This window comes from Podarcis bocagei, assembly GCF_964188305.1.
Source record: "Podarcis bocagei genome assembly, chromosome: 9".
Lineage (NCBI taxonomy): Eukaryota > Metazoa > Chordata > Lepidosauria > Squamata > Lacertidae > Podarcis > Podarcis bocagei.
In genome coordinates this window covers 22,129,148-22,156,094 of record NC_138134.1, presented here as the reverse complement: position 1 = coordinate 22,156,094, position 26,947 = coordinate 22,129,148, and the positions used below count along the sequence as shown (strand labels likewise).

Sequence of the window (26,947 nt, the reverse complement as noted above, 5' to 3'; positions counted from 1 at the left end):
TTTTTGCTCCTTCTTCAACTGCTGCCCTACAAACTCTGATAAGCTCCTCCCACAGCTAATCCCCTGCCTCAACAGAAACCCTGCCCCCTCTGACCTTTACACAGGGAAAACAGCTAATCAGCCACAAGAAACACACACACACAAGAAAACCCTTTTTGCTCCTTCTTCAACTGCTGCCCTACAAACTCTGATAAGCTCCTCCCACAGCTAATCCCCTGCCTCAACAGAAACCCTGCCCCCTCTGACCTTTACACAGGGAAAACAGCTAATCAGCCACAAGAAACACACACACACAAGAAAACCCTTTTTGCTCCTTCTTCAACTGCTGCCCTACAAACTCTGATAAGCTCCTCCCACAGCTAATCCCCTGCCTCAACAGAAACCCTGCCCCCTCTGACCTTTACACAGGGAAAACAGCTAATCAGCCACAAGAAACGCACACACACAAGAAAACCCTTTTTGCTCCTTCTTCAACTGCTGCCCTACAAACTCTGATAAGCTCCTCCCACAGCTAATCCCCTGCCTCAACAGAAACCCTGCCCCCTCTGACCTTTACACAGGGAAAACAGCTAATCAGCCACAAGAAACACACACACACAAGAAAACCCTTTTTGCTCCTTCTTCAACTGCTGCCCTACAAACTCTGATAAGCTCCTCCCACAGCTAATCCCCTGCCTCAACAGAAACCCTGCCCCCTCTGACCTTTACACAGGGAAAACAGCTAATCAGCCACAAGAAACGCACACACACAAGAAAACCCTTTTTGCTCCTTCTTCAACTGCTGCCCTACAAACTCTGATAAGCTCCTCCCACAGCTAATCCCCTGCCTCAACAGAAACCCTGCCCCCTCTGACCTTTACACAGGGAAAACAGCTAATCAGCCACAAGAAACACACACACACAAGAAAACCCTTTTTGCTCCTTCTTCAACTGCTGCCCTACAAACTCTGATAAGCTCCTCCCACAGCTAATCCCCTGCCTCAACAGAAACCCTGCCCCCTCTGACCTTTACACAGGGAAAACAGCTAATCAGCCACAAGAAACACACACACACAAGAAAACCCTTTTTGCTCCTTCTTCAACTGCTGCCCTACAAACTCTGATAAGCTCCTCCCACAGCTAATCCCCTGCCTCAACAGAAACCCTGCCCCCTCTGACCTTTACACAGGGAAAACAGCTAATCAGCCACAAGAAACACACACACACAAGAAAACCCTTTTTGCTCCTTCTTCAACTGCTGCCCTACAAACTCTGATAAGCTCCTCCCACAGCTAATCCCCTGCCTCAACAGAAACCCTGCCCCCTCTGACCTTTACACAGGGAAAACAGCTAATCAGCCACAAGAAACACACACACACAAGAAAACCCTTTTTGCTCCTTCTTCAACTGCTGCCCTACAAACTCTGATAAGCTCCTCCCACAGCTAATCCCCTGCCTCAACAGAAACCCTGCCCCCTCTGACCTTTACACAGGGAAAACAGCTAATCAGCCACAAGAAACACACACACACAAGAAAACCCTTTTTGCTCCTTCTTCAACTGCTGCCCTACAAACTCTGATAAGCTCCTCCCACAGCTAATCCCCTGCCTCAACAGAAACCCTGCCCCCTCTGACCTTTACACAGGGAAAACAGCTAATCAGCCACAAGAAACACACACACACAAGAAAACCCTTTTTGCTCCTTCTTCAACTGCTGCCCTACAAACTCTGATAAGCTCCTCCCACAGCTAATCCCCTGCCTCAACAGAAACCCTGCCCCCTCTGACCTTTACACAGGGAAAACAGCTAATCAGCCACAAGAAACACACACACACACAAGAAAACCCTTTTTGCTCCTTCTTCAACTGCTGCCCTACAAACTCTGATAAGCTCCTCCCACAGCTAATCCCCTGCCTCAACAGAAACCCTGCCCCCTCTGACCTTTACACAGGGAAAACAGCTAATCAGCCACAAGAAACACACACACACAAGAAAACCCTTTTTGCTCCTTCTTCAACTGCTGCCCTACAAACTCTGATAAGCTCCTCCCACAGCTAATCCCCTGCCTCAACAGAAACCCTGCCCCCTCTGACCTTTACACAGGGAAAACAGCTAATCAGCCACAAGAAACACACACACACAAGAAAACCCTTTTTGCTCCTTCTTCAACTGCTGCCCTACAAACTCTGATAAGCTCCTCCCACAGCTAATCCCCTGCCTCAACAGAAACCCTGCCCCCTCTGACCTTTACACAGGGAAAACAGCTAATCAGCCACAAGAAACACACACACACAAGAAAACCCTTTTTGCTCCTTCTTCAACTGCTGCCCTACCATAGACTGCCCTAATGCATAGACTAGTGAGATTAAATTTATTGCAAGAGCAGAGGGAGCTCTCATGTGGCAGAGGCTAGTGGGTGTTGCGAGCTTTGTGTAATTTAGATTGGGTGCCTTTGGAACAGCAAAGTAAATGGTGCAATAAAACCTGTCCACAGAAAGCATGAATAATTATCTGTTTAAATGAATGAGTAACTACTGACATCCTTATTTTTGTGCAATATGGTATACTTTAGAAAAGAGGTAACAACTTGGATTTTAAGTTGTTGGCATTTAGTAGCAGTACAAGAATGTGTTGAACAACATTTTCAGAGTATACCACAGACATATGCAATAGAATGATGTTCGTCTATCATCAAACCAGTTCAATGGTTTTTAATTTCAGTTCATAATGCTATGTAACAGATGTGGTTTGCTAATATATATAAATTTACTGATAGCACTTACATATTATTTGGATGGCTTTCAAACCATAGACTATTAAAACAAAATAAAAAAAATTCCTTCCAGTAGCACCTTAGAGACTAACTAAGTTTGTTATTTTGTTTCGACTTTGGCAGACCAACACGGCTACCTACCTGTAACATAGAATGTTAAAATACAATAATGATAACAGAATAAAAAGAGTAAACAGATAATGGATTAAAAATTGAATGTTGTTGCTTTTATATAAAAAATCAACAGAAAGTTAAATAGCATAGTGACCTAGACAGTATTACTGATATAAAATTCAGAGGATTCATGATTTCACAATTTAAAAGTTTGAATTGGTTTGGTTTTTTTTTAAGTCTGTACCTGGTGCCTAAAATGAAAAAAAGTTTATTCTACACCTTGGGACAGGAGCATATTTTAGCAGCAATTTGTGCAAAATGAATAGGTCTGTAGTCAGTGACTCTGCTGCAATGTCATGTCGGTGAGCATTGCTGTGCTATGCAGCTTTTTATCTGGTGGATGAAACTGTAATTTTCATGACATATAAACGGTGGGTGGCATCTGAACAAGTCATACATTGACTAGACCTATTGGAAATGGGACTTCTACCATCATTGATCTCATTGGATCTACTTTTGAGTTAGTCAGATGCCACTCTATGGCAAATTTGGAGGATTGCAAAATGCAGTAATCTCTCTCATTTTTCAGGCTCCTTCATCCAGAATGATAACCTGTGGACCAGTCTTCTCGTTCGCCCGGTGCCTCTTGCGGAGAAAAATCGTCACTGTGGACAGCCTTGAAGATAGCAAATTATGCCGCTGTTTATCCACCATGGACCTTATTGCCCTGGGAGTAGGAAGCACCCTCGGTGCTGGCGTTTACGTCCTCGCTGGAGAAGTTGCAAAAGCAAATTCCGGACCTAGCATTGTAGTTTCTTTCCTCATAGCAGCCTTGGCTTCCGTGATGGCAGGGCTTTGTTACGCAGAATTTGGTGCTCGTGTTCCAAAGACTGGCTCTGCCTATCTGTATACTTACGTCACTGTTGGCGAACTCTGGGCTTTTATCACAGGCTGGAATCTCATTTTGTCTTATGTCATAGGTGAGTTTGGAAGATCTCGGAGGCTCTTAAGAAAATGCCAACCACAACCTACTTGGCTTTTGTCTCCTGGCTGCTGTTCATAACTGGAGTAATCTTTTGCTTTCATGCATAAATGTGCACAGAGAGAGAGGGAGAACACTTTTGGGGGGACATGCTCTCAATGTTCCTGACCTTTTGGTGGCTATGGCAGCAGTGTGAATGGGACAATATCCAGCAGCCAGCAATATGAGAAGGGGATAAAATTGCAATGCATTGAAATGATGAGAGGTGAATGGCATATGGGCTAGGAAAAAGGTTGTTCAAGCGCAAGAATAGGGTGTGGATCCCTGTAGTGGTTATGGAAACCAAAGGAAATGAACAATAGTCATATTAGTTATTCTCTTGGTGTATGTGACTGATGGGCTGATGTGACTTGCCCATTGTCAACCTGTAAACAAAATTGCTAGTGGAGAATTAACCTCTGGCCTCCCATGTCCCACTCCAACACTTTTTCTACTATGCCACATTTGTGCACAAGCCACGTGTAGATTCCAGAGATAAAATTATGCTCTCTGAGAGCAACATCAGACAATCCCCAAATTGCTTTTGATGACATGCCTCTCTTGACAAAGAGGACAAAGCCTTTGATGTCACTGCAACCATCCAGCATATTTTCTAAATAGTGGTAGAGATAATTATTTAATTTTTTTTGCAAATAAATACTTTTTGCTAATATAATTCTTAGAACAAATACTTGGTTTCTCTTGTCTTCAACCGTTGTGTAAATAATGTTGGGTGTGTGGTGCAGCATTCATCTTCCTTTTGAAGACAGAGCAGCAAGAGTTTCTCAGATTGTCATCGAACATGAGGCCCCCGTGCTTATTCCTGAAATTCTCACCGCACAGAGCAATCAGTGTGATCCTGGGAATGTGCACGTATGGAAGAGGCAATTTCTGACTCTGTGTTAATGTGAATAACTGCTGGGAATTTTCAGCCAGGACTAGGCAAACGCAGAGACCCATTTCTCAGTCACTGCCAGAAAGCAACAGCTGGGACTGGGGGACATGATTGGTTAGGCATTGCTTCCTCCACATGGCTGTATCCCTTGGGATGCTCTGCGTGGAAAACGCTTCACAGTTCCACCCAGTTGGTTGCTGTAAATATTAAATAAATTAACTGTGCTGTCAGTTGGTACAATGTTGTTGCTAGAAATAACAATACAATGCATTGCAACAACAGGGCACCCTTGAAATACAGTCATAGCATGTAGAAAAATGAACTCGCGCTGTAGCAAAAAAAAAAAAAAAGGAAGAAGCATGAAATAGACTGAAAATGCACATTTCCTTGTGAAGTGTGTATTCTAAGAAGAACGTAGAGTTTTTGACAAGATTTCCAGAAAATGGGGTGAGGCCAATGCTATTCCCACTCAAAGTAGATCCACTGAACTTACTGGAAATAGCTGACTTAAGTTCATTAATTTCAGTGTGTCAACTTTGAGTAGAATTAGCACTGGGTACAACTTACTATCTCATTTCATTGCTTCATCAAAACCAACTTAGAAATGAGGGATTTCTCATGGTAGCAGCTGAAAATAACCTTCTGGCCTGTATCTGGTCTCTTCCAAAAAACTGTATTATCCGATGTGAGTCATCTGCAGTTTCCCGAATGGGGATTTATTGTTTCCAAAATAGAAATTTATTCCCAACATTAGGAAGGGGCGCAAGGCTGCAACATAACACAAAACCACATCCAGAATAGAGAAGAGCACAGATATGGGCCTCAATAGCCCAATATGTCTCAATAACAGCGAAAGATTCCACAACAATAAATATATAATAATGCCTAGTAAATATATGTAGGTTTTGTCTTTTACAATTCTAATAATTGCATTTTGATGTCAATTTGTTCCATTTCATTAAGGTACATCAAGTGTAGCAAGAGCGTGGAGTGGTACCTTTGATGAACTCCTTGGGAAACAAATTGGTTACTTTTTCAGGACCTACTTCAGAATGAATTATTCAGGTCTAGCAGAGTACCCAGATTTTTTTGCTGTCTGCCTTATATTGCTCCTAGCAGGTAATATATATATATATATACACTTAATATTCATTTTTCTTATCGTAATTTTGCTAAGAGGAAAATTCTGCCCAGAGGGCAGGGTATGTTTAGCCTCAAGCATGACATATCTGCAAGTTTAGGAATCCTATCAACCTGTGGGCCCAAAAATTTGGTTCTAGTTTTTATTCTGTCACTTTTGTTTCCTTTTGAACAATATCTTCATACCTCAGTTTAGGATATCCTAATTTCAAGTGGAGATCACACATGCATATCATTGCAATTCTAGATTATAATTTCTTTAACTACTTGTGGAAATGTTTGTGTGTATACTGGATATATGTATCATACAAGGGTACAAACTTTAGGAAATGAAAATGAAAATTCTAATCCAGTGCAGCCCATTTTTGGAGAAATGTTTATTTTAAACATATTTATTACTGGATTAATCTGCTCCAGTAAAAGTTAGCAAGAGTAGTTAGATAACTTTGTTCTTCATATCATTTATATTAGTAATAATAATATTATAATAATAGTTGTTTTTTTTTATTTATACCCCACCCATCTGGCTGGGTTTCCCCAGCCACTCTGAGCAATTTACAGCATATCTAAAAGCATAATAAAAACATCAAGTGTTAAAAACCTCCCAAACAGGGCTGCCTTCAAATGTCTTCTAAAAAATAATATTAATTGTATTGCTTTTGGTCAGAAAAATAGACTTAATGTTAGAGATATAAGTTTGAGCTCTCGACTATTGCCTCTTCTTCTCAAGCCAGGGCTGGTCCACACATTCACTAGTCTAGCAATCTCATATGCATAATGAGTAAGAAGCTTATGCCCATGTTGCCTGTTGCATGTACAATGCAATGCCCTTCACAGGTATATGCATATGTACAATTCCAACAATCTCCCTAGCTCAAAGGCCATGTGGAATTAAAAAATAATCATCATCATGTAGAGTTGTGTTGTGCTTGTGCTGGTGGATATAAGGTCATTTGCTTCTGACCTGTGAAAGGGATTTCTAGGTGGAGCTTATCTCCTATTCTGAAGTCGTGTTTACATCCCGAGAGAAAAATATGGACTTGAATGCTTTCTGTGTGTACAGAATTTCCAGCTTGGTGAGTCTGTGAACCAGCCTTATGAGATAGCTCATGTAAACAAAACATTGTCAAATTGTAATAAGCATAATATTAGAAATGCTAACATGTAGACCTTAATTATGTTACTTAATTTAAAAAATATTGTTTTATAGGCCTATTATCATTTGGAGTCAAAGAATCTGCATGGGTGAATAAAATCTTCACTGCTGTTAACATCTTGGTCCTCCTCTTCGTGATGACTTCTGGTTTTGTGAAAGGCGATCTTCATAACTGGAGGAAAACAGAAGAATTTCTTATAAACTACACAGTATACATAGAGTAATACAGGGTTTTTTTGTTTGCTTTTCTGCTTTGGTTGCTTAGAATGGAGACTTTGGAGCATAATGATCTATGTGATGGGATTTAATAATGTTTTAATAAAAATAAATGTAACATTTTAGATTTGATGCCCAACTAACAGTTGAATCGTCAACTGAGAATGAGGAAAGCATTTTATTTTATTTTTGGCCAGAGGTGAGACATTTTCAATGACACGTTTTGGTTGTAATATCCTGGCTTGATCCAAAGCTGGAAACCATAATTTCCAGCTTTTGGTGAAAAAGGAAAGCTGTAAATTACAGGCTTCCTGATTTAATCACCTCAAAAGGGAAAACGGAAAAGCAAAACAGCTGCTTATACAGGCAAAGGGTTTGTGCATTTTTCATCTTATTAGACCAACATCATCATCCAAACTAGTTCATTATGGTCCTCATAGGCAGTTCATTTTTCATGCAGTGAATACTGCTAAATACCACATCTGTACGTGGGGAAACCTGTCACAGAGCTGCAAAATCCCTCTGATAGCAATAAGTAGATAAAAGTGAGTTTAAACATCCTGACATTTTCAGTGCTTAAGTCCAAACCTGCAATTTCAGTGTGCATTGGGCTTTGAACCCTGCACTGTTTCCATGCTCAGCTCATATCTTTCTGTGCTACGTATGGGAACAGCCATGGCATCGAGACTTTAAATGTGCTTGGGGGGCGGTTCTGACACTTCAGGACAAAGGGTAAAAAAGCAAAGAATAAAAAGCACATGTGCACAATTAACCTTTGATTTATGTGTGTGAATGTTGAGAGCCACTGTTGTGCACCCAACCACTCAAGTTATGATGTGGGGTTTGTAAGTCCCATGCCTACACAGGATACGACGTAATTATTATTGTTTGTTTGTTTTTTTTAGAAACCTGTCATCTTCTGAAAATGTGACAAGTGCATTTGGAGTTGGTGGCTTCATGCCATATGGCTTTACAGGAACACTGGCTGGTGCGGCAACCTGTTTTTATGCTTTTATAGGATTTGATTGCATCGCAACAACTGGTAAGCTGCCTTTTAAAAAAAGGGTCATGCAGTTGAAGTTGTGATTTACATGTGCTGGAGCTGTAGTGTAAAACCACTGTGTTCCTATAGCATGATCCTATACATTTTAGAGAAAGACCTGCAGTGCATGCTTTGCATTCAAAAGGATCTTGGTTCTCAGGGTTGCCATATTTCAAAAAGTGACATGTGTTGCCATACGTCCAGATTTTCCAGGACATTTTGACAATTTCCACCCAGACACTGCTTCCGAATGCAGCATTCCAGATATGTCTGGGGAATTCTGGACTATGGTAACCCTATTGGTTCTTCACTTGATGGCGTTTCCAGTTAAAAGGATTTCGAGTAGCAGGGCTGAAAGAGACCTTTGCTTGAGTCTGTAGGCAGGTCACTAAGCTTTTTGGACCTGTGGGCACTTTTGCAAACTGTACACACAGAGATGCGCAGTCAGACTGCAGCCTATTCCACTGGCTACAACAGAATGCTTCTTTCAAGCCTAATTTTCAGCAGGGGGAAGGTGGATGTAACCCTGTGACCATTGTGGAGGGTCTCTGTGGGTGCATGTGTGCCCACAGGCACTATGTTGGCAACCTCTGTTATTACTCCAGGTAAGCATGCATAGGATTTGCAGAGCAGAAGCCACCAAACACTCTGATGCAATCTTTGTTCATTTCTCTCTTGGCCTGAAAATCTTACCAACTCTGCCCCATTCATTCTGTATCACAAACAGAATGGCAAGATCTGTTTCTTGCCGCACTTTAAAATCCATTCAGCATGATAATGTGTAATTGACATAAATTACATAGGGTAAAGGAGAGACATCTTGTCCTCCTTTTTAATTTGTTGCATGTTCTAAAAAGGCATTAAATTGGTTTTAAGAACCATGTTATCTGTCTCTCCAAGGCATATATATTAAGTTCTACTTTGTGACTTCATGCTCAGTCACCCCTAATAATTGGAAATATCATGCGTAGGCTCAGTACACTGAGAACCTCTAAAACCTGCTTTCTCAGCCAGAGGTAGCAAACAGTGTTTCTATGGTAGCTTTTTTTCACTCCTACATCACACCATTTGCTCCCTCTCTTAGCTTAGAGAATTCACAAGTTTCTACCAAACAGCTATGTTTTCATTTCCTCTTCCTCACTCCCTGTATCATCCAGGCTGGTTTGTTTGTTTTTGGCCTGTAGCAATTTTTTGAACTTTCATTGCAATCACAGGCCAGACCTATCAGACAAAGCACTTTTATCTTACCTGGTTTGAAGGTGTTATTGGTAACCCTGTAGTAGTGCCTCTGTGCTTTGCTTAAAGGTAAAGGGATCCCTGACCATTAGGTCCAGTCGTTACTGACTCTGGGGTTGCGGCGCTCATCTCGCTTTATTGGCCTAGGGAGCCGGTGTACAGCTTCTGGGTCATGTGACCAACATGACTAAGCCGCTTCTGGCGAACCAGAGCAGCGCACAGAAACGCTGTTTACCTTCCTGCTGGTATCTATTTATCTACTTGCACTTTGACGTGCTTTTGAACTGCTAGGTTGGCAGGAGCTGGGAGCGAGCAACAGGAGCTCACCCCGTCGCGGGGATTCGAACCGCTGACCTTCTGAGTCCTAGGCTCTGTGGTTTAACCCACAGCGCCACCCACGTCCCACGTGCTTTGCTTACCTGCCTACTATCCCATTTCCACTACCTGTTTGACGACACCACCCATTTCTCTCTCTCTCAGCACAATAGCAGTTATTTCTGAATCAGCATATGTAGTACTGTGCTGCTGTGTTATATAAATTGGTGTATTTTAAAATCTTCCCCCCAGGCCAATAATACTTGTTTTTATCTTCACAAATCACACAGAATTCAATTTAGACCAATAACATGATCCCATCTGGAGTCTCTGTATTTGTCAGTATTCCTGCTAGATAAAAAGTAAAGTCTTTTGTATAAAAAATAAATCTCATGGATGCACTTTGCCCAACTGGACACACAATCTCACTGTTTGCCATCTTCCGTACTCTTATTCACACTAAGAATAAAATGTTGTTTTTCTCCATAGGGGAAGAAGTCAAGAATCCCCAGAAAGCCATACCTATTGGGATTGTAACTTCCTTGCTTGTCTGCTTCTTGGCCTACTTTGGTGTTTCAGCTGCTTTAACTCTGATGATGCCGTACTATTTAATTGATGAGAAAAGTCCTCTCCCTGTAGCCTTTGAGTATGTCGGATGGGGCCCAGCGAAATATGTTGTAGCAGTGGGATCTCTGTGTGCTTTATCAACAAGGTAAAAATAAGGAAAACCTAAGTCATTGCCAGGAAAATGGAGCTATTTTTAAAAGTTTTGATTTATTAGGTTTGCTAAACAGAGATATTTAGAATAATTATGTAGTTTGTTATGGCTCAAATGTAGCTCAGCTGTGTAAGTCAACTATTTAAGTTCTTATTTTGTGAACTTTTTCCTTGTGAAAGGAAAAATTACGTTCATAAATTCATCTCTTTCTACCTGTGCTAATTTATTGACCATCATATTTGTTGAATATTGTTAAGAATGCACTGGAGTGATATTAAAATACATGTAGTAGTGTGGGTAATGAAAGTATATTTACAGTGGTGCCCCGCAAGACGAATGCCTCGCAAGGCGGAAAACTCGCTAGACGAAAGAGTTTTCCGTTTTGGAGGTGCTTCGCAAAACAAATTTCCTATGGGCTTGCTTCGCAAGATGACAATGTCTTGCAAGTTCCTGCTGGTTTTTTTTCCCTTTTCCCACCCTTTTTCTAAGCCGCTAAGCTGCTTATCAGCTGATCCGATCAGCTTGCTTTGCAAGACGAAAAAACCGCTAGACGAAGAGAATCACAGAACGGATTCTTTTTGTCTTGCGAGGCACCACTGTAAGTACTTTTTCCAGGCTCGGGTTCTTGTTTTTTGTTTTTAAAAAGCATATATTGAAAATGCACGTTTTAACATAATTTTGGTGTCAAATCAGGGGGAGTGTAATTTTACAGAAACCTTATGCTCAAATTTGTCTGAACTATCCAAAATCCATCATGAAAGTGTCTGCATTTCTAAATATAAGCATGTACTAAAGAAGCTGCATCTAATTTGGGCTTCATAAATCACTTACACTGGCTGCGTTTCCACTTGAAGTGACTTTACCATAGGTTGGAAAAGACCCCCACGATTATGAGGAACACCCTTCCTGTCCTACTCATTACGAAGTAAATGTGGCTTAATTGCAAATTGCTCAAGCAAGCATTTAGTGCAGGGATTCAGTGTTTCTAAAACTTATCAGGGCTGTACAAGCTTCCTAACATTTGCATATGCTTATTTTATTAACAGTGCCAAGGCTGCTTAGCTGATATGGCATTTAAAATCATACAGTTTAGCATACACAGTGACCTGTTTAGCATCCTGCAGCGAATTAAGTAAGATGTCACGTTTACTTCACTTTTGTCAAATGCAGACATATGACTCCTAGTCGCCTGATCATGTCCTGGTGCCTCCAGATGGGCATGTTGCAGCAGGGACACTGCATACAAGCTGACTGGGATTAATGTTTACAAGAGAGCAGGCAGGACCACAGACCTTGGGCCACCTTGTAAAAGACCCATAAGATATCTGGGAATCTGGCAATGTGCAGATTCTGGAGCAGACCCCAATCCAGTCCAAGTCCAGGAGGATTGGATCACTGGGTCTGTCAGATTGTTTCCTGGATCCTATTTGGCATGAGGGTTCCGTTAGAACACAGATTGGGCAAAGAGGTACTTAACAAGAATGAAGTTTTAGCCTTAAATGACTTAATACACGATATAATGGGTTTTGGGCATTTTTAAAAAGTGTTTTCTGATATTGCCTGTTTCAATCCTGCTGCCTGGTGCAATCATTCAAGGTGCTGGTGACGCTTAATTGCATTGCAAGTATTACTACATGTTTTCTACTGGTATACCGTTTGGGAGGAAAACTGCAGTGAAGGCTCAGGTTTCTTCAGTTTTCAGTATTTTACTCCAACTGTTACAGGCATTCTAAAAATCATAAATAAAACAAATCATATGATCACAAGTGACTAATAGTGTAATATATAGCATTAAGATAGTAATAATTAAATTGATAGATGCCAGGGGTTTAGGTGCAGAGGCACGGGCAAGGGAGGAAACAGAGAGCGAAGGGGAGGAGACAGAGGAAAGGATGAGTGATGACGACGACCCGAGATCTCCCAGTCTTTCCAGTGAATCAGAGGATTCACAGAAAGGAGCACCAGTGGCCAGGGCAAGGGGGGAGTCTAGGGAGGCACCCCAGGAAGATAGAGCCAGAGGAGACTCAGGGGGGAGCAGCTGGAAATCGGGACCAGCGTCACCGCCAGGAAGCAGGGAAGAGGAAAGGAGCCAGGAGGGAAGCGCTGGCAGCTCACCACAGGAGGGAGGGCAGGAGTCAGGAGTGGCCACACCTCCATCGGGGAGCGAGGAAACGGTTAAGAGGAAAGTGGAAGGTTGGGCGCGCGCGCCAAGTTCAAATGCAGAGGAAGGCGGCGCAGTGAGCAGCCCCGAAAGGGAACCGGGTCCTAAAGCCCGGCGCAAGGAGGCAGAAGGGTCCGGGTCAGCGTCAGAAGAATCCCGGAAGGAAGAAGCCCCGGGGGGTAGAGGGACCCAGAGGAGGACAGTCAGGAGGAAAAGGTGGAGCAAGGCTAGGATATTAAGTTGGTGCGCACGGGGCGGAGACTCAGACGGAGCCTCGCCGATCTAGCTAGTAGACGTAGAGTTGCAGACAGCAGCGTGAGAATGGAAACTGTAATTCAATAAAGACTTTTACTTAATGACCGCTGGCTAGCGTGATCCTCTGTGAGCTAGGATCTTGAAGCAGCTCTGACAGTAGGCTCCGTCTCCACATTGTGGGCATCTGCAGCCTCGAGGAGAGGAGAGAAACAGGCGCCCACTAGCGAGCTCACGAACGGCAGGAGACATGACGGCTGAGCAGCAGATAGAGGACCTCAGAAAAGCAGTGGCACAACTGAACGCCGAGGTTCTCGCATCCAGGAAGAGAGAGGACGAGGCAGCTGCCGCCTGCAGGGATCTCCAGGTCAGGTTAGACGTACTGGCAAAGCAACCACCCCGGCAGGAGGGAATTGGGTTGGCGAGACGGACAGGCGGGCTGCTCTCTCACTTCGATGGGAACCTGCAACAGTATCCCAACTTTAGAGCCGACGTACTGTGCGCACTGCAACTGTTGCATAAAGACTTTAGAGATGAACAGGAGAGAGTGGGGTTCATCATGTCCCATCTGCATGGGGAGGCGAAAGCATGGTTGCGCAATTTATGGAGAGATAACGATCCGGCGCTCCAGAATGCGGATGCCTTTATTAAAGCGATGGATGGGTGTTTCTTATCAAGTATTGACATTGATCTTGCACGGAAGGAGGTGCATGGGCTGAGACAAGGGAGGGCCAGCGTCAGACAGTATCATGCACGCTTTTTCGCCTTGGTCAGTGCCCTGGAATGGGACAGAGATTCGGCTCCTGTAAGAGACCTCTTTTGGGAGGGACTGCACAACTCGATTAAAGATGAGATAGCGAGGAGGGAGAGACCCCGAACCACCCAGGAGGTCGTTCAGAGGGCACTGGCCGTGGGGGTGAGGCTGGAAGGACGTCCGTGGAGCAAGGACGAAGGACGTGGAGGGCGCGAACCAGCCGGGGGCCCCTCCTTCTTTCCCAGAGAAGCAGCGCGAACGCAATCCACGCCTCCGCCAGGAGGAGGAGCCGAACCTATGGAGGTTGGAGGTGCAAGGGCTCAGTCAGCAACCAGAGCCCTAGCACCGGCAGCAGTGAAGGCGAAGCCTCCTAGAGGGACCAGGAAGTGTTACGTCTGTGAGCAGCCAGGGCATATGGCGAAAGAGTGTCCCCAGAGGCCCCACAAGCTTACTGCAGCCTCAGCAATGGTGACTGCAGCAACGCAGCAGGGAGGACCACAGCAGGGAAACGACAATGTCTGGCTGGAGGAAGAGGCACTGGGGCCCAGCCAGACGTGTTAGTGACGCAGTCCCCAGAAATTTTACAGCCAGTGAACCCCCTCCCGCCCAAACCAGTAGTGAGGCTCACAGCATCTCTCCAGCTGCCCAATGGAATCACCATGGACGTGCCAATCACCATCGACTCCGGCAGCAACGCGGACTTTATAGGGCAGGAATTTGTCGACAGGCACGCTGTGCAGTTGCTGCCGGCCACACTGCCCCTGCAGGTTGTCACGGTGGATGGCAGGGAGCTGCTAGGGGGGCAAGTGGTGAAGCAGACGCCACCAATGGTGATGCGACTTGGGAATCACAGGGAAGTCATCAGCTTCAACGTCACTCAACTGTCTGACACGCCCATTGTATTGGGTATGAGTTGGCTGGACAAGCACAGCCCAACGATGGCTTGGTTCCAGAGGCAGCTGGTCTTCGGCTCTTCCTTTTGTGCTGAACACTGCATCGTACCCAGGCAGGAAGGAGAGGAAGAGGAGTCACAGCTGCTGCTAGGCACACTGCAAGCGATTCCCCACAAGTACGCAGAATTTCTGGAAGTTTTCTGCGAGAAGGAGGCGGACAGGCTACCCCCTCACAGACCATATGACTGCAAAATTGACCTGCTGCCGGGGGCGGCGCTGCCTAAAGGGAAGCTGTATTCCATGTCTGAGGACGAACTGCAGGAACTCAAAGACTTCATCGATCATAATTTGGAACGCGGTTTCATCCGGGAGTCTAAGGCAGTGGGGGGCAGTCCTGTATTCTTTGTTAAGAAGCGAGACACGCCCCAAAAAAGACTCGTAGTGGATTACAGGATTTTGAACAGTGTGACCAAGCCGTCGGACTTCCCCATGCCCCGCATCGACGACCTCCTGGCGAAGGTACGGAAGGGAAAGGTGTTCACCAAGTTGGACCTGCGGGGGGCGTACAACCTCATTCGCATGCGGGAAGGTGATGAGTGGAAGACAGCCATGTTCACGCCACTGGGTACCTACGAATACAGAGTTATGCCTTTTGGACTGCAAAATGGCGCTCACGTTTTTCAAGCATTTATGCATCACGTGTTGGCGGGACTTCTCTACAAGACGTGCGTCTGTTTCTTGGATGACATCCTGATCTTTTCGGAGTCGCAGCAAGAACATGACAAGCACGTCAAGGAAGTGCTGGGCAGGCTAAAGCAACACAGGCTCTACGCCAAGCTGGAGAAGTGCCAATTTGACGTGCCGGAGGTGGATTTTCTGGGCTACAAGCTGTCTGCCAAGGGGCTCGCCATGGACAGCGCCAAGGTTCGAGCGGTGTTGGATTGGAAGAGCCCACGCAACCGGAAGGAGGTCCAACGGTTTGTCGGCTTTGCGAACTTCTATCGCAAGTTTATCAAGGGCTTCGCGATGCAGACGGCGGCCATCACTGACACCCTTAGCTCCAAGAAGAAGAAGTTCATCTGGACAGAGCAGGCGGAGCAGTCCTTTCAGGCCCTCAAGCGTCTCTTCGCGTCGGAAGAGCAGCTGCTTCATGTCAACCCCAGCATGCCGATGAGGGTGGAGACAGACGCTTCGGACAGAGCAGTGGGGGCGGTCCTGCTGCAGAAGGACCCGCAGGGCGTGTGGCGGCCGGGAGCGTTTTACTCCAGGAAGCTCAGCAAGTCCGAGCAGAACTACACCATATGGGACAGGGAGTTGCTGGCCATTCATGCAGCGTTCAAGGCGTGGAGGCACTTTCTGATCGGCGCCAAGCACACGGTGCAGGTTTGCACGGACCACAAGAATCTGGAACACTGGCGCACGGCACAGTTCCTGAACCAGAGGCAGATACGTTGGGCTGAGTTCTTTGCGGACTTCGACTTCCGAATAGAGTATGTCCCGGGGGACACCAACATCATGGCAGACGCTCTCTCCCGCAAGCCACAGTATCTGGAGGACGCAACACCAGCGGCCGCCATGCACATCTTTGCACCGACAGTGTGGGCGTGCGCCGCGGCGACCGTGGACCTAGAGGCGGTGCGGCGAGCGTTGCAGGGGGACTCCTTCGCACGAACGAAGATGGCAGAGGTGCGAGGGGGCAAGGCAGCGGCCGACGGTTTCCAGCTACGAGATGGCTTGCTCATCCGTAAAGGGGCCATCTACGTGCCGGGTGACGAACTTCGAGCCAAGGTGCTACAGCAGCTGCACGACGCACCCACGGCCGGGCACTTTGGCAAGGAGAAGACGGTGGAATTAGTAGCCAGGGATTTCTGGTGGCCTGGAATGAGAGGGGAGGTCGCAGACTACGTAGCGAGGTGTGACACCTGCCAGAGGGCAAAGCCGGTGCACAAACCGCCGGCTGGACTGTTGGAGCCGCTGCAAACTCCGGTCGAACCTTGGGAAAGGGTGGCTCTGGACTTTGTCACGGATCTGCCCAGCTCAAGGGGCAAGACGGCAGTGTTGGTGGTGGTGGACCTGTTCTCCAAGATGGCGCATTTCATTCCGTGTGCTAAGGTGGCCACGGCGGAGCAAACCGCCAAACTGTTCATAGACCACGTGTTCAAGGTTCACGGTCTGCCACGGTCTATTCTGTCCGACCGCGGGCGGCAGTTCATCTCGAACTTCTGGCAGAAACTGATGGGTTTCCTAAACGTCAAGATCAATCTGGCGTCGGCGAGACACCCGCAGACCAACGGGCAAGCGGAGCGAGCCAATGCCATCATGCAGCAGTACCTGAGATGTTATGCAAACCAACAGCCTGCGACGTGGGTAGATTACCTGCCGCTTGCAGAGTTTGCCTACAACAACACGAAGCACGTATCCACGGGCGTCACGCCGTTCTTCGCCAACAACGGGCGGCACCCTAGAACCTTTCCGGGACTGGAATGCAGGGGAGAAGGGGAGCCGCAGTCAGCAGATGCGTTCGCGTCGGAGCTGCAGGAAGTCCACGATCAGCTGCGGCGCCACCTGGAGCTGGCTAAACACGCATGCAAGGTACAAGCGGACAAACACAGAAGGGTTGGTGAAGAGCTCCACGTGGGAGACTGGGTCTGGTTAGCAGCCCACGCAGTGCCGGCCAGGTCGTTGGCCAAGAAGAAACTAGGGCATAAACAACTGGGGCCCTACCAAGTCGAAGAGCAGGTCAACCCGGTGGCTTTCAAGCTGGCGCTTCCGGAGGGTTCCAGAATGCATCCGGTGTTCCACAGATCGGTGCTCACTCCCTACAAGGCACCGCACAGGTTCCAGGAACCCGGAACGGCGCCGAGTCCGCTCAGAGAAGGAACGGGGCACGCGGGAGTGGCACAGGAGGAGCGCATCAACGAAGTCACGGAGATTTTGGACTCCAGATGGGGGGAAGAGGGAGTAGAATACTTTCTCGCCAGGGAGGGCACCCCGGCCAGTGCGAACAGCTGGGTGCCGGGCTACGCTTTAGACGAACCTCTGCTCAAAGACGAGTTTCATGCCCTCTTCCCACATAGACCTATGCCAGCAGACTTTTTCGACGACTGGCTTTTCACGCCCACGCTTTCGGACAGCACGTTCAGGGGGTTCGACTCGGACGAGGAACCAACACGAGACGTCCGTTCCCCGGAGGGGTCACCCTCGGGATCGGTCTCAGAACCCTCGTATTGGTGGGACGATAGGCCGGAGGAGCAGTTCCGCAGGAAGTGGCTGGACTGTTCCGGCAGAGCAACGCCGCCTGGAGGAAGTGCGGGAGAGACGGACATGGACATTTTCGGGGACGACCCTGGTTTCGAGCACGGCGGCACAGAGATGGAAGAGGAGGTGACTGTCGTCAACGAGAGCAGAGAGGAAGACCTGGAAGAGTTCCGCTGGAGGCCTGCCACGGGAAGCGACCGATATCCGACGTTCGTCCCTTTGCAACAGCAGCCCCCAGCTCCAGCACCGGAAGGAGGGGAGGGGGGACTGGGGGGCTTCGAGGGGGGGATGGATGTCAGGGGTTTAGGTGCAGAGGCACGGGCAAGGGAGGAAACAGAGAGCGAAGGGGAGGAGACAGAGGAAAGGATGAGTGATGACGACGACCCGAGATCTCCCAGTCTTTCCAGTGAATCAGAGGATTCACAGAAAGGAGCACCAGTGGCCAGGGCAAGGGGGGAGTCTAGGGAGGCACCCCAGGAAGATAGAGCCAGAGGAGACTCAGGGGGGAGCAGCTGGAAATCGGGACCAGCGTCACCGCCAGGAAGCAGGGAAGAGGAAAGGAGCCAGGAGGGAAGCGCTGGCAGCTCACCACAGGAGGGAGGGCAGGAGTCAGGAGTGGCCACACCTCCATCGGGGAGCGAGGAAACGGTTAAGAGGAAAGTGGAAGGTTGGGCGCGCGCGCCAAGTTCAAATGCAGAGGAAGGCGGCGCAGTGAGCAGCCCCGAAAGGGAACCGGGTCCTAAAGCCCGGCGCAAGGAGGCAGAAGGGTCCGGGTCAGCGTCAGAAGAATCCCGGAAGGAAGAAGCCCCGGGGGGTAGAGGGACCCAGAGGAGGACAGTCAGGAGGAAAAGGTGGAGCAAGGCTAGGATATTAAGTTGGTGCGCACGGGGCGGAGACTCAGACGGAGCCTCGCCGATCTAGCTAGTAGACGTAGAGTTGCAGACAGCAGCGTGAGAATGGAAACTGTAATTCAATAAAGACTTTTACTTAATGACCGCTGGCTAGCGTGATCCTCTGTGAGCTAGGATCTTGAAGCAGCTCTGACAATAGATTTTTCAATTAAAAAAAAAAGTAAACCACTAGAGTTCCCATTACAATTCACCAGGTTAATCTAACATTTGGGGGCCTTCCTCTGCAAACCTGGAGGTTTTGTGTCAGCAGCTTATCTTTGAAATATGTGTAGGAATATTACCGTAATTCTGCCTTAATCATTGGCATAGGACAGATCACTTAATTAGGTTTGAAACAAACCTCTCTTCAGAGGATATAGGAAATAACGACACAAGAATTTTACTGTGAGGACCTTGGAAAGCCCAAGTAGAAAAGTGTAGTTGAGGTTCCACCCCTCCAAATATTGTGAGGAAATCTTCGTGGCTGTGACAGATGCAATGTGATCTCTGTGGTGAAGAAGGTGAGGGTGTTGCTCCATACAGAGAACTACATTCTGGGATCCCTGAAAGTGTTTGAAATAGACCATAAAGGCTGCAAAGTACTCTGTGCATTAAAAAAAGCCTGTGCACAATATATAAAAATTAACTGAATGGTTGAAGAAACCTGTGTCTTAACTGCAGTGTGTCTCATGTACAATTTATCTCCATCCCATCCCATGTTTCTGGTATCGTATGCTGTTAATTGGCCTTGGGTTTTTTTTGTGTTGTTGTTTTTTTGCTCTAATGCATTGCATGACTTTGTGTTGGCCATGTTGCATGTTCTTTTGCTTTTTATCCAGTCTCCTTGGATCCATTTTCCCAATGCCGCGTGTAATCTATGCTATGGCGGAGGATGGGTTGCTTTTCAAATGTCTAGCTCGTATCAATCCCAAAACGAAGACTCCTCTTGTTGCTACTTTGTCATCAGGTGCTGTAGCAGGTGAGGCTCTAAGCGAATTTATTATCAGGAAAAGGGACATCTTCACCCATGATCAAATGTAGATTCAGAAGCAGTTGCAGCTCAAGTGATAAAATGTGAATCTCAAGAGTTCAACTATTAAACCTTTGGTGTTTGTCTCAAGCCTCGTTTTTGGTTATTGGAAGTGCATTTTACACATACAGTTTCCCTTTCCCCCATATCTGTGTTTCGGATTGTCTGTTAGTGCATAATATTCTTACTGTGGCATCTGAACAATTAAATTTTTTTGTTCTAGTCTTCTGGGCTCTATGTTCCCTTTGCCCCGCATTCTGTTTGCCATGGCACGAGATGGTTTACTCTTTAGATTTCTTGCCAAAGTGAGCAAGAGGCAGTCGCCAGTTGCTGCCACAATGACAGCAGGGCTCATCTCCGGTAAGCTCTTAAAGCAGGTCTTGCCTAACTGGGACCTCAACCCCATTTTCACATGCAAAATTTATGTTAATAAGATGGGCCTGCTTGCTAACTTTCTGTGCATGCAAATTGGGGACAAAACTGCTGACTAATCAGAAGAAGCAACAATTCTGAATTGTGGTGGCGGTGCTGGTGCTGTTTGTGGAGGAGCAAGCTCGTTGGAGGACTTCTCCAAAGCTTTCCTCTGCTGTGACCAATGGTACCTTTTTATGCATATGCAAAGAAGGAAGTGTGGATGAATAGCTATAAAATGTCCTTGCTTTCTCACTGAATTTTTCCATTTGGGCTATTTTCATCCCAGCCTTTCATACACTTTCTCTGTAGTTAATATGTTATTTAAACTATATTTGACAATTGAATAACTGCAAATGTAGCATGAAAAGTATTCCCCTCCCCTGCCAATATATTAATATCTAAAGCTCACATAGATAGTCCCTCCATTTTAAACGGTGTTAAGATTAAATGTCTGGTTTTTTAAAAAGATTAAATATTTAATACATGTCAATACCAACATATAAGTGCTAATTATATTTTGCTTATACAACAGCTGGGGAGCCTGTGTAGTGTAGTGGTTAAGAGCGGTAGACTTTTAATCTGGTGAACCGGGTTCGCGTCTCCACTCCTCCACATGTAGCTGCTGGGTGATCTTGGGCTAGTCACACTTCTTTGAAGTCTCTCAGCCCCACTCACCTCACAGAGTGTTTGTTGTGGGGGAGGAAGGGAAAGGAGAATGTTAGCTGCTTTGAGACCCCTTAAAGGGAGTGAAAGGCGGGATATCAAATCCAAACTCTTCTTCTTCTTCTTCTTGATGGCTAAAGTTTGCAAAAAAAAAAAAAAAGCAGATAAACAGAGGTGTCAGGATAGGTAATTTAGAGAATAATTATTTTCTTAAATTGTGGACTTAGTGCAGTCTTCCAAATCTTGGTTGCAGTTTTCTATGACTTCAGATGAAAATGCAATGATACCTCTTTGCTAGCTTCTAACTTTTCAATATGTTAAAGCTAGACTTTGTTTATTCATAGTGATATAATTGTATGAAGGTTAAACAGTTTTAAGTTAAAGGTGTAAGTGATACAACTGAACCAATAGCAAGTTGCCCCTCTGAAATAAACACTGTAAAGACATCTCTGTGTCTCTCAAAATCCCGACTGCCTAGCATTAAGCATAGTTACACATTGAATGTGCACTAGTTCATAGTTCCCTTGCGAACTATGATTTGAAGTAGGATTGCACACCATTCTTTGGAGGGACATAAGCCATGGTTTGCTTTGATGCACATGCCATACCATGGATAATTGTAGCCTGGGAAGGGGAAATAGTTTTGCTAGAGACTGGCTACTGATTTTAAACCCTTGGTTGCAGGCAGCTAGCATTACCTCTGCAGAATACAACAGTACTGGGTTTTGTTTTGTTTTTCAAAAACTTTTTTCATCTGTGCCTTGCATAAGCCCTCAAATACTTTTGCTTAGTTTTAACACTGTTTTAAAGAGGGATTATCTTTTATGAGTGCTTGAAAGCTCAACACTTTTAATTCATTGCATGAGCTTTGTGTAGTAAAAGAAAATAAGCAAGATTTGATATGGGCACAGCGTTCCAGGAACATTTCCTATTTGTGCCGTATTAAAATGAGCCAGAAACAGCTTGCCTAACTCCCATTTTATAGCATGGGAGATGCTCACAGTGTATTTTGCCTATTATGTCTATGCATGTATTTAAATTAATGGTGTCTGTCATGCAAAATTAATTTATACCATTTTCTCATGTGAAAGCCAAGTATTGAAACTACGGTGTAAAGCCCTGATGGCACCAAATTTCAGAGGGGAATTAACTCAGTTCCCCTGAAGGTTATAAAATGCTACTGCATTACTAAAATCTTAATTTTGGCCATAAAACGTTTAGAAGACAATGGTTTGCTTCAAATTGTATGAACGTTTTAAAGACCCTTAAGGGCAAGCGTTAAACGTTAATGGAGATGGTAGCAAATATTCATTTTCAGCTTAATACAGACATGTTTTTAATACTAGCTCTGCTTTGTCTTGTTTTTCTAGCTCTGATGGCTTTTCTCTTTGACCTAAAAGCTTTAGTAGATATGATGTCCATTGGTACGCTTCTCGCATATTCGCTAGTAGCAGCGTGTGTCCTCATTCTTAGGTGAGTTCCAATTTTGGGTTATTAACTAATCCGTTAGGCAGTGTTGTCTAAATCCTTAAATGTTTTTGTTTCTGCCATAAAGTTATGTGAACATGAGTTACACAGACAGGATACCCTTCAAATGCAGATTGTGCATGAGAGCAACTACCTTAGTACTTTGTAGAAGTTCACATTTCGCTGCTGTACAAGTTTAGGTACTGCTGTAAACAGAGGAATGGGAGAATAAAAGTTTGGCATCTAGGGCAACTTGTACGAAATAAAGCTCTGTTGCATAGTGGTTCTCACCTTTAAGTGCTTCTTTAATGCTTTCCATATGAAGTTAGACTCCAAATCCTATCATCCCTCACTGGCTGGGGATGGTGGCAGTTGTCATTCAGCAACCACATTGGATATCTCTGTTTTATTATGTGTACCTTTTTTGGTGCTGTGTATGAAATAAGTGACCCGCAGAGCGTAATAGTTCCCTTTTCAGAGCTAGAGACAGAGACATTCTCAACACTAAGGCACCTCTAAGCTAGAAAGAGATACTTTCTTAAAACAGCTCTGGCCCAATAAATCTTGCGTGCAAATTCTGTCTTCCATGCATCTTTGGTTTGGTAAAGCAGACCTGTCTCTTGTGGTCTAATCCCGGCTCTGATTCCTTATAAATATCCTGTGGACAAGGAGTTCGCCCCTTTGGTTGTGCTCTGCTCCTGGGGCTGGTGGGTTTACCATATTGAGGGATTTCTGGGGCCAGTGGTGCCGTTATTGAGAGTTAGATCACTTATAATGCATATGAAGTGATTCACTATATATTGGCCTTTCTGGTTAGGCCAGAAATGGTCATTATCAGTCCCCATACATGTCAGGCAACCCTCCTGCAATTTCCCAAGGAAAACACTTGAGTGTTTATGTAGGGGTGTGCTGCTGGCCAATGCTGCCTTCGGACACATGGGCTGCCTTCAGTCAGTGGTGCCCAATGCTCATCTGGTCTTTCCTGGGGGGTGGGGAGGGAGGCTAGGCAATGTAATAGCCAGCATTGTTGGGTGCCACTGCCCAAAGACATGCAGGGCTGCTTCAGGCAGCGATGCCCAATACTCCCCCAGATGTGACTGATGCTGGCTTCTTTCCCTACTTGCTGTGCATCTTTGAAACATTAAGAGAATCTGGACCTGAATGTCCTTCCTGTAATATGCAGATTTCAGTGGCTGTAGGACTGCATATTGGTGGCAATTCTGGCTCTATTGTCTGAATTAAATATCAATAACAAATGGTGCAATAATGCTACCCAAAATATAGAGTCATGTCTTTTCTTGCTGTAGGCCTTGTAGATTATAATACACTGTGCCTTTAATTTTTATTTTCTGTGAACCTCACCTTACACAAATGTATTTGTGTGTGTGTATGTGCACAAACAGGTACCAACCCAGTTTAAACTATGAACAACCAAAATATTCAGCAGAAAAAGAGGCTCTTGCGGGATCAGAGAGAGAAAGTACTAATGAATCTCAAATGAGTATGGTACCAGGACACAGTTTCAGCTTACAAACACTGATTAATCCATCAAGTTTGCCCACGGAACAGTCTGCCACCATGGTTAGCTTTCTTGTATGTCTGTTGGGTAAGTCAAAAGCTATCTAAATACTTGGGCTATCTCGGAAATGTCAACTGATAATCAAAATGCATTTAAACAAAAAGACGGATCAGATTTACTTATTATTTTGAACTTGTCCAAAATTTCAAGTGCGGAAAACAGTATGGAAAAAGAGGGAGAGGGGCCTGTGCATCCCGGATTAATTGGTGTAGACATGACTGCAAGTCTAATTTTGTTCTGACAGCAAAACAAAGGAATGTACAGTATTGGTTTTTTCCTGTCACTATTGCTCTCTCTCGCAGCGGAGGACCCTGAGCCGCTGCTTCCCTCCCGAGCCGGGCGAGCATGAAACCCAGGAAATTTAAGGGACATCATCAATAAGGGACAGCAGCGGGACACGGCACTGGGATAAGGGAGGGTTGACAGCTATGCACTTAAAGATTTGAGATTTTGAAATGCTCTCTTTGTGTCCCCCTCCCCTATTTTGATTGCCTCTATTTAGCTTTCCTGATTTGTGGCTTAAGCATTTTGGCCACCAACGGGATTCAACTTCTTGCCAATCTGGAGCCTTGGAGTATTTGTCTCTTTGCAGTACTTTCAGTGCTGTTTATCACCATTGTACTTGTCATCTGGAGGCAACCTCAGAGTCAACAGAAAGTAGCATTTATGGTAAGCAGTGGTGATGGTAGTGGCATCAAATGCAAAACCTCAGAAACAGCTTTTTTTAGGGGGGGCTGTGTGACTAGCTGCCCTTCTGGAGATTACCACCCTGTCGCTTTAGTGGCTACCTTTCAGTTGAATTAATAAGTTAGCTGTTGCCTTTAAAAAAGCTTGACTGATATGGTGCTAAAGTTGCTTTTTGTGGTAAGCCAAAATAGTGGTTCTTGTGCAAATTTGGCCTTGACTGTAGAAAGAGTTGAGAATTCATTTTTACTACAACTGAAACATGTAAGATTAGATGAATTTTTTTATTTTAACAATCTTTTGCTTGACTGAAGATTAATTGGGCAACAGGTCTTTAAAAAGTTTGTTTGTTTTTAATGCAAAAGCTGTGGACCACAAGATCTGTGTTCCTTATTTTATCTTTCCCTATTTTTCCCTTGGGCATATATAAAATCTTGTGTAGCCCATGTGTGTACTACCACTAAATTGTAGTCCTCGCCTTCCCGTTGCAGGCCTATCAAAATTTAATTCATTACTTCTGCATTTAAAATACAGTATAAGTAGGTAATGTGTTCATTGCAACTGAACTAAGACAATTTGCCCTATAACTTTTATTTTATTTTCAAAATATGGATGTGTCAGTTCAGTAGAGCCACTTTACAAATTTAATTAAAAGTATGACACACTGGATATTTGTCAAAAACACTGAATTTTTAAAAAATTGTCTTTAGGTTCCACTCCTGCCATTTTTGCCATCTTTGAGTATCTTGGTGAATATTTACTTAATGGTACAACTAAGTGGAGAGACTTGGATCCGGTTTAGCATCTGGATGGCGATTGGTAGGTATTATGTAGCTGAATGTTGTTGTGAACTTTTTCTTGCCTCCCCCCTAAGCAAGAGCAAAAGCTTAAAAGCCATTTTCATACTGGGTAACCCAAGCAGACATGGTGCAAAAAGAGCATTTAGGCTCTTAACCTTGATGGCTGGGCAAAGCCTGCTCAGCATGCAGGTTATAGACGCAGCTCCAAAGGTTTGACTGGACACAATTTTTGCACATCCGCATACGTCTTGGAACTGAAACTCCACATAAGATGAGGGATTTCTGTATATAATTTTTGAGAGTAATACAGTGGTACCTTGGTTCTCAAACTTAATCCATTCCAGAAGTCCGTTCCAAAACCAAGGCGTGCTTTCTCATAGACGGTAAGGCAAAACGGATTAATCCATTCCAGACTTTAAAAAAATAACCCCTAAAACAGCAATTTAACATGATTTTTACTATCTAACAAGACCATTGGTCCATTAAATGAAAGCAGTAATCAATGTACTGTACTATAAAATAAGACAGTATTGTAGACGATAAAAAAAAAAATCTTACCTGCACTGATTATTGTCATTGTTTGGATGGGGGGGCTTTTATCCATTTCCGCAGTCACTCACTCACTCACTCACTCAATCAGTAGCTGAACCAGGTTCCACACAGTCACAAAAACAAATTAACCAAAAAAGCCTCAAAAACAAAAACGCAAAATAAATAGCAAAAACAAAAGCGCCAAACTTAATCCGTTCCAGAAGTCTGTTTGATTTCCGAAATGTTCAAAAACCAAGGCGCAGCTTCTGATTGGTGCAGGTGCCCCGGAAACAATAGCTGACAGCTGCATCAGACGTTCGGCTTCCAAAAAATGCTCAAAAATCGGAACACTTACTTTTGGGTTTTCGGCATTTGGGAACCAAGGCGTTTGAGTACCGAGGCGTTTGAGAATCAAGGCATCACTGTACTAGAATGGAAGCTTAGTGTGGATTAAAGAAACCTATGACCACAAGTGATACCAAGATCTGAACAAGTGTTCTGTTTTTGTAATCTTGGGTAGAGCAACAGAAATATGGCAAAACTGAGAAAACTTACATCCCTTTCTTTTTTTTCTTCTGGAAGGCTTCTTTATTTACTTTGCTTATGGCATCCGACATAGTGTGGAAGGCCGCCCTAGGGTGGAAGATGAAGATGACGAGGACGACAGCTGCTCCGAAAAAAGCGCAGCTCCAGAAAAGATCTATGTAAAAGAAGCAAACGAGATTGAAAATGCAAGTGAAAGTGCTCAGTTTATTACACATGAAAGGACAAGTGAATGTTAATGGTTGCTAACTACCATGCTGTGTACGTCTTTTGAGTAGTGTAACGGAATGTAGTTGGGGTTTTTTTTTGGGGGGGGGGGTGGAATGTCAAAACACTTGCTCCCGAAAGATTAGCAGTAACCTACTTGTGCTTTGTGAAAACATCAATAATGGTCTAAACCGGCTGCTAGATACTTCATCCAGT

At 44.9% G+C, this 26,947-nt stretch overlaps 1 protein-coding gene across 5 annotated transcripts in view; it reads left to right on the top strand.

Annotated features, from left to right (window-relative positions):
- SLC7A2 (solute carrier family 7 member 2) overlaps window positions 1-26,941 on the top strand; it is a 58,185-nt gene extending 31,244 nt beyond the window's left edge. For 4 of the 5 annotated variants that reach the window (XM_081208872.1, XM_081208876.1, XM_081208874.1 and 1 more), the window contains exons 2-12: window positions 3,456-3,846; window positions 5,746-5,901; window positions 7,133-7,298; window positions 8,200-8,336; window positions 10,377-10,599; window positions 19,653-19,792; window positions 22,291-22,393; window positions 23,791-23,993; window positions 24,469-24,635; window positions 25,361-25,469; window positions 26,564-26,941. In XM_081208872.1, coding sequence (XP_081064998.1) covers window positions 3,471-3,846; window positions 5,746-5,901; window positions 7,133-7,298; window positions 8,200-8,336; window positions 10,377-10,599; window positions 19,653-19,792; window positions 22,291-22,393; window positions 23,791-23,993; window positions 24,469-24,635; window positions 25,361-25,469; window positions 26,564-26,763 — 1,980 coding nt within the window. In that variant the 5' untranslated portion in view covers window positions 3,456-3,470 and the 3' untranslated portion in view covers window positions 26,764-26,941. Of the gene's footprint in view, window positions 1-3,455; window positions 3,847-5,745; window positions 5,902-7,132; window positions 7,299-8,199; window positions 8,337-10,376; window positions 10,600-19,652; window positions 19,793-20,066; window positions 20,204-22,290; window positions 22,394-23,790; window positions 23,994-24,468; window positions 24,636-25,360; window positions 25,470-26,563 lie in introns of all 5 variants that reach the window. The other variant, XM_081208875.1, reaches the window with a different exon arrangement.
- Window positions 26,942-26,947: the final 6 nt, after the last annotated feature.